The 7,795-nt window shown below is 43.4% G+C and overlaps 1 protein-coding gene across 2 annotated transcripts in view; it reads right to left on the bottom strand.

Annotated features, from left to right (window-relative positions):
* The window catches only part of wdr91 (WD repeat domain 91), a 24,441-nt gene extending 21,004 nt beyond the window's left edge, over positions 1-3,437 (bottom strand). Inside the window, exons 1-3 of one of the 2 annotated variants that reach the window (XM_014138976.2) lie at positions 3,212-3,437; positions 2,166-2,302; positions 212-391 (exon numbers count right to left, since the gene is read on the bottom strand). In XM_014138976.2, the coding sequence (XP_013994451.1) occupies positions 212-391; positions 2,166-2,288 (303 nt within the window). In that variant the 5' untranslated portion in view covers positions 2,289-2,302; positions 3,212-3,437. Of the gene's footprint in view, positions 1-211; positions 392-2,165; positions 2,303-2,985 lie in introns of both variants that reach the window. The other variant, XM_014138975.2, reaches the window with a different exon arrangement.
* Positions 3,438-7,795: the final 4,358 nt, after the last annotated feature.

Genomic DNA, 7,795 nt, shown 5'->3' with positions numbered 1-7,795 from the left:
TGGAGGGAGGGAGGGAGGGAGGAGAGGGAGGGAGGGAGGGACAGAGGGAGAGAGGGATGAGGATAGACGGGGAGAGGTAGAGAAGGAGTTAGGGAAGGAGGGAAGGAGGGAGAGGCCATGCTGTATATCAATAATCAGTCAACAACATTGTGCTATCCACACATAATGTCTGAGTAACAACAGAACAACAACAACAGAAGGCTATAAGCACCTGTACAGTATAAACAACGTAGTATCTGAAGAGACTGGTCCGTAGTTTGGAGACTGTTGGTCTGTAGATGTCTTCTAGCCTACAGAACAGTCTCCGGTCCAGGTAGCCCCAGTAGTCCTTCAGGCCATTCAGGTCGAAGGTATGGATGAACAGCTGAAGCTGATCAATGATCTTATCCACCTGAAGAAAATATATATAGAGAGTCCAGCGGTGCAATAAACCTTATTAGAAACTGGGTGGTTTAAGACCCTGAATGCTGATTGGCTGAAAGCCGTGGTATATCAGACTGTATACCATGGGTATGACAAAACTTTTTTTTTTTTTACTGCTCTAATTACGTTGGTAACCAGTTTATAATAGCAATAAGGCCAATATATCACGTCTAAGGGCTGTATCCAGGCACTCCGCAATGCATCGTTGGAATGGAGTCAATGGAATGGAGTCAAACACATCAAACACATGGTTTCCATGGTTTCCACGTGGTTGACTCCATTCCACTGACTCCATTCCAGCCATTATTATGAGCCGTCCTCCCCTCAAATGCCTCCACTGGTTTATACATATACACTACATGGCCAAAAGTATGTGGACACCTGCTCTTCAAAACATCTCATTCTAAAATCATGGGCATTAATATGGAGTTGGTCCCCCCTTTGCTGCTATAACAGCCTCCACTCTTCTGGGAAGGCTTTCCACTAGATGTTGGAACATTGCTGCGGGGACTTGCTTCCATTCAGCCACAAGAGTATTAGTGAGGTCGGTTACTGATGCTGGGTGATTAGTCCTGGCTCACAGTCTGCGTTCCAATTCATCCCAAAGGTGTTCGATGGGGTTGAGGTCAGGGCTCTGTGCAGGCCAGTCAAGTTCATCCACAGTGAGATCGACAAACCATTTCTGTATGGACCTCGCTTTGTGCACGGGGGCATTGTAATGCTGAAACAGGAAAGGGCCTTCCCCAAACTGTTGCCACAAAAATGGAAGCACACAATAGTCTAGATTGTCATTGTATGTTGTAGCGTTAAGATTTCCCTTCACTGGAACTAAGGGGCCTAAGTCCAAACAATAAAAACAGGCCCAGACCATTATTCCTCCTCCACCAAACTTTACACTATGCATTCGGGTAGGTAGCGTTCTCCTGGCATCCGCCAAACCCAGATTCGTCCGTCAGACTGCCAGATGGTAAAGCGTGATTCATCACTCCAGAGGGATGCGTTTCCACTGCTCCAGATTCCAAAGGCGGTGAGCTTTACACCACTCCAGCCGACGCTTGGCATTGCGCATGGTGATCTTGGGCTTGTGTGCGGCTGCTCGGCCATGGAAACCCATTTCATGAAGCTCCTGACGAACAGTTCTTGTGCTGACGTTGCTTCCAGAGGCAGTTTGGAACTCAGTAGTTAGTGTTGCAACTGAGGACAGAATTTTTAAACGCTTTTCAGCGGTCCCGTTCTGTGAGCTTGTGTGGCCTACCACTTCGCGGCTGAGCCGTTGTTGCTCCTAGACGTTTCCTCGTCACAATAACAGCACTTACAGGTGACCGTGGCAGCTCTAGCAGGGCAGAAATTTGACAAAATGACTTGTTGGAAAGGTAGCATCCTATGACGGTGCCACATTGAAAGTCACTGAGCTCTTCAGTAAGGCCATTCTACTGCCAATGTTTGTCTATGGAGATTGCATGGGTATGTGCTCGATTTTATACACCTGTCAGGAACAGGTGTGGCAGAAATAGCCCAATCCAAAAATTTGAAAGGGGGGGGTCCACATACTTTTGTATATATAGTGTACATACAAAGATCTATCTTCTCACCTGTCTAAATTGGTCAGAGTAACAAGGCTATAAGAAACTGCTATAGCCTGGTCACACATCTGTTTCTGCTGTCTTGACAACGAGTTACTGCTGTTGTGCTTTGCAATACCTGGATGGTTAATGACTTCAAATACACCGTTTCATACATACTCTGAATCCTTTCTCCTTGTCTGCTTTCATATCAGAGTCTAGGTGTTTCAGCGTGCTGGTGAAACCTCGATATATCAAGTATTCTCGGACATGTTCATCTGTCCTCTCGACAGCTGACCCCATCGTTCTCTCTCTCCCTGTCAGAGCAACACGACACACAACGGGGATTGGGTTAGAATATATATGCCACTTACAACTCGATCACACCGACATTACGTTTTGGTACACCAGAATAACATTCATTTCCAATGGAGCTGAGTTTGCTTTGCAGCATTGCGGTGCAGAGACAGTTGCTGTGCGTTCTGTGTGGTGAGTACATTGGATTTATAGAAAGTATGTGATCAAACTGTTTGCTGTAGACGACTTGACAGAAATGGGAGCAGAGGGTGAATGTTGAACTGTTGTTGTAAACATATCCAGATGATGCTGCGTACTATTTTGCGCAATTACACCTAGAGATCACAACAACAGTTCAACATTCACCTTCTGCTACCGTTTCTGTCAAGCCGTCTACAGCAAACAGTTTGATCGCATACTTTCTATAAATCCAAGATATGCACTGCAACAAAGCAAACTCAGTTCCATTGGAAATGAATGTAATTCTGGTGTACCAAAATGCAATGAGGCTATCCGTGACATTTTAGCAAACATGCACTTTACGTATGAGCGATCACGGGGATCAGCCTTACGTTGCAATGGCAACGCTCTACCTACTGAGCTACAGAGGACCACTCATATGTAAGTCAAGTAATAAACATGAAAGAAAACAGACAAAATATAACTGCAAGCTAATTATTAATGTACACATAAATCAACATACAATCGTTTACTTCTTCAGATTGCATAGCTAGAAGCAGGGCGTTGTGTTTCTGCCTGTGGACTCCATTACTAGCTAAACAACAGCAGCTCGTTTGGTTACAAGAGTGGCGATTATTTTTTTTTCAACCGATGAAATTTAGTGTACTTTACTATTTCATAAGTAACTATCTTGGTAATAGTACAAAATAAAAAATGTATTAACACTGTATTTATAGTGTAAAACTTACCAAAGTGAAAGCGCTGGCTGAACTACTTCCTGTTTTCTTTTTCTCGAGGTTGTCATGTGATCGAATCCGTGTGACGTCACGCGGCAGGTTTCGCGTCCACGCGGGTCCACTAGAGGGCACGTTCACAGCAAATATTAGATAGTAATATGCATTATAGTAATATGCATTATAGTAATATGCATTATTATTATTATAATAATAGGCTACTTACTGTGCACTGACCAGTCGCTGCACTAAGTAAATATGGCAGCGTAAAAGTGATTCCAATCTGGCAGCATTGGAACTAAATTCCAATGTACAGGAGAAGATAACATGTTATAAATACATGAAAATGGACCGAACTTGATGTTTCTCAAAATGATAAATTGTCCCCAATAGAATTATTAAATCCTATAACTAAGTTGAAAACAGATCAGACGGGTAGATTTTCAGGCACTGTCAGTGCAGGGCATTCTCCCGAGCATGATGCTTCCCTGTAGGCATGATGCTTCCCTGTAGGCATGATGCTTCCCTGTAGGCATGATGCTTCCCTGTAGGCATGGTGCTTCCCTGTAGGCATGGTGCTTCCCTCTAGGCATGATGCTTCCCTCTAGGCATGATGCTTCCCTCTAGGCATGGTGCTTCCCTCTAGGCATGATGCTTCCCTGTAGGCATGATGCTTCCCTGTAGACATGATGCTTCCCTGTAGGCATGATGCTTCCCTCTAGGCATGATGCTTTCCTGTAGGCATGATGCTTCCCTGTAGGCATGACGCTTCCCTGTAGGCATGATGCTTCCCTGTAGACATGATGCTTCCCTGTAGGCATGATGCTTCCCTCTAGGCATGACGCTTCCCTGTAGGCATGATGCTTCCCTGTAGACATGATGCTTCCCTGTAGGCATGATGCTTCCCTCTAGGCATGATGCTTCCCTGTAGACATGATGCTTCCCTGTAGGCATGATGCTTCCCTCTAGGCATGATGCTTTCCTGTAGGCATGATGCTTCCCTGTAGGCATGACGCTTCCCTGTAGGCATGATGCTTCCCTGTAGACATGATGCTTCCCTGTAGACATGATGCTTCCCTGTAGGCATGGTGCTTCCCTCTAGGCATGATGCTTCCCTCTAGGCATGATGCTTCCCTCTAGGCATGATGCTTCCCTGTAGGCATGATGCTTCCCTCTAGGCATGATGCTTCCCTCTAGGCATGATGCTTTCCTGTAGACATGATGCTTCGCTGTAGGCATGATGCTTCCCTCTAGGCATGATGCTTCCCTGTGGACATGATGCTTCCCTCTAGGCATGATGCTTCCTTCTAGGCATGATGCTTCCCTCTAGGCATGATGCTTCCCTGTAGGCATGATGCTTCCCTGTAGGCATGACGCTTCCCTGTAGGTATGACGCATCCCTGTCATAGGCTTTGTCCCAAATGACACCGTATTCCCTATATAGTGCACTACTCTTCACCAGAGCCCTCTGGTCTAAAGTAGTGCACTACATAGGGAATAGGGTTCCATGGGGCCCTGATCTAAAGTAGTGCACTATATAGGGAATAGGGTTCTATAGGGCTCTGGTCTAAAGTAGTGCACTACATAGGGAATAGTGTTCCATAGGGCTCTGGTGTAAAGTAGTGCACTACATAGGGAATAGGGTTCTATAGGGCTCTGGTCTAAAGTAGTACACTATATAGGGAATAGGGTTCTATAGGGCTCTGGTCTAAAGTAGTGCACTACATAGGGAATAGTGTTCCATAGGGCTCTGGTCTAAAGTAGTGCACTACATAGGGAATAGGGTTCCATTTGGTACATGGAGATTATTGTGATGATAGGAGAATGGGAAAGAAAAAGGAGAGCAGACATGAATAAATCGTGTCCAGAAGAAGCTGTGTAGCCTCAGACATTAATTAACACAGTGTCCAGAAGAAGCTGTGTAGCCTCAGACATGAATAAACACAGTGTCCAGAAGAAGCTGTGTAGCCTCAGACATGAATAAACACAGTGTCCAGAAGAAGCTGTATAGCCTCAGACATGAATAAACACAGTGTCCAGAAGAAGCTGTGTAGCCTCAGACATGAATAAACACAGTGTCCAGAAGAAGCTGTGTAGCCTCAGACATGAATAAACCGTGTCCAGAAGAAGCTGTATAGCCTCAGACATGAATAAACCGTGTCCAGAAGAATCTGTGTAGCCTCAGACATGAATAAACACAGTGTCCAGAAGAAGCTGTATAGCCTCAGACATGAATAAACCGTGTCCAGAAGAAGCTGTATAGCCTCAGACATGAATAAACCGTGTCCAGAAGAAGCTGTATAGCCTCAGACATGAATAAACCGTGTCCAGAAGAAGCTGTATAGCCTCAGACATTAATCAACACAGTGTCCAGAAGAAGCTGTATAGCCTCAGACATTAATAAACACAGTGTCCAGAAGAAGCTGTATAGGCTCAGACATGAATAAACACAGTGTCCAGAAGAAGCTGTATAGCCTCAGACATGAATAAACCGTGTCCAGAAGAAGCTGTATAGCCTCAGACATGAATAAACACAGTGTCCAGAAGAAGCTGTATAGACTCAGACATGAATAAACCGTGTCCAGAAGAAGCTGTATAGCCTCAGACATGAATAAACACAGTGTCCAGAAGAAGCTGTATAGCCTCAGACATGAATAAACCGTGTCCAGAAGAAGCTGTATAGCCTCAGACATGAATAAACCGTGTCCAGAAGAAGCTGTATAGCCTCAGACATGAATAAACCGTGTCCAGAAGAAGCTGTATAGCCTCAGACATGAATAAACCGTGTCCAGAAGAAGCTGTATAGCCTCAGACATGAATAAACCGTGTCCAGAAGAAGCTGTATAGCCTCAGACATTAATCAACACAGTGTCCAGAAGAAGCTGTATAGCCTCAGACATTAATCAACACAGTGTCCAGAAGAAGCTGTATAGCCTCAGACATGAATAAACCGTGTCCAGAAGAAGCTGTATAGCCTCAGACATGAATAAACCGTGTCCAGAAGAAGCTGTGTAGCCTCAGACATGAATAAACCGTGTCCAGAAGAAGCTGTATAACCTCAGACATGAATAAACCGTGTCCAGAAGAAGCTGTGTAGCCTCAGACATGAATAAACCGTGTCCAGAAGAAGCTGTATAGCCTCAGACATGAATAAACCGTGTCCAGAAGAAGCTGTGTAGCCTCAGACATTAATAAACACAGTGTCCAGAAGAAGCTGTGTAGCCTCAGACATGAATAAACACAGTGTCCAGAAGAAGCTGTGTAGCCTCAGACATGAATAAACACAGTGTCCAGAAGAAGCTGTGTAGCCTCAGACATGAATAAACACAGTGTCCAGAAGAAGCTGTATAGCCTCAGACATGAATAAACACAGTGTCCAGAAGAAGCTGTATAGCCTCAGACATGAATAAACACAGTGTCCAGGAGAAGCTGTATAGCCTCAGACCGGAATAAACACAGTGTCCAGAAGAAGCTGTATAGCCTCCGACATGAATAAACACAGTGTCCAGAAGAAGCTGTATAGCCTCAGACATGAATAAACACAGTGTCCAGAAGAAGCTGTATAGCCTCAGACATGAATAAACCGTGTCCAGAAGAAGCTGTATAGCCTCCATTTAATCTCTTTCCCTGGATAGATATGAAGGCCTCGTGTGTAGTCAGAGCATGCTGCTGGGGGTGTAGACTGTTGCAAATCAAACATGATTATAACCCTGAAGTGCTGATCGTTCCTGGTAATATCTTTCTCTCCTGTTTGTTCTAGTGAAATGTTATTATCTATGAACACAGCTATGAATAATTAAATTATGTTTTCCTTCTTCTCTGTACTGAACCATGGGTGTGTCCTAAATGGTACCCTATTCATTGTCTAGTGCACTGCTTTTGACCAGGGCCCATGTAGGGAATAGGGAGCAATTTGGGAGAAAGCCAATGTGATATGCTTTCCTCCTACGATACTCTGTGCTGAACCATGAATCACATTCATTTCTCCCACTACAGCACGGTGCAATAGGCCTATCCTATATTAATGAAGGGAGGTCTCTTTAGATCTAAAATCAATTTTCCCCACTACAGCACAGTATAATAGGCCAATCCAATATTAATGAAGGTATCTCCAGATCTAAAATCTAAAATCCGTTAGCTATCCAATATTTTAGAACCAATGTTTGTGCTTCAGTAGCGGAGTGAACGGTAAAATGTACGCATGCAAGGATTTCAATATTCATTGTTTCTCCACATCCAGTTTTTGTTGTCATGGAAACTTCATTTTTTTTCCTTTTTTTAATGTCTGTAGTATATTTTTGTGTCTGTAGTATATTTTAATGTCTGTAGTATATTTTAATGTCTGTAGTATATTTTTGTGTGTGTAGTATATTTTTATGTCTGTAGTATATTTTTGTGTCTGTAGTATATTTTTATGTCTGTAGTATATTTTTATGTCTGTAGTATATTTTTGTGTCTGTAGTATATTTTTGTGTCTGTAGTATATTATTGTGTCTGTAGTATATTTTTATGTCTGTAGTATATTTTTATGTCTGTAGTATATTTTTGTGTCTGTAGTATATTTTAATGTCTGTAGTATATTTTTATGTCTGTAGTATA

This window comes from Salmo salar, chromosome ssa13 (genome assembly GCF_905237065.1).
Source record: "Salmo salar chromosome ssa13, Ssal_v3.1, whole genome shotgun sequence".
NCBI lineage: Eukaryota > Metazoa > Chordata > Actinopteri > Salmoniformes > Salmonidae > Salmo > Salmo salar.
Note: the sequence above shows the minus strand (reverse complement) of the source record. Positions and strands in the feature narration are given on the sequence as shown.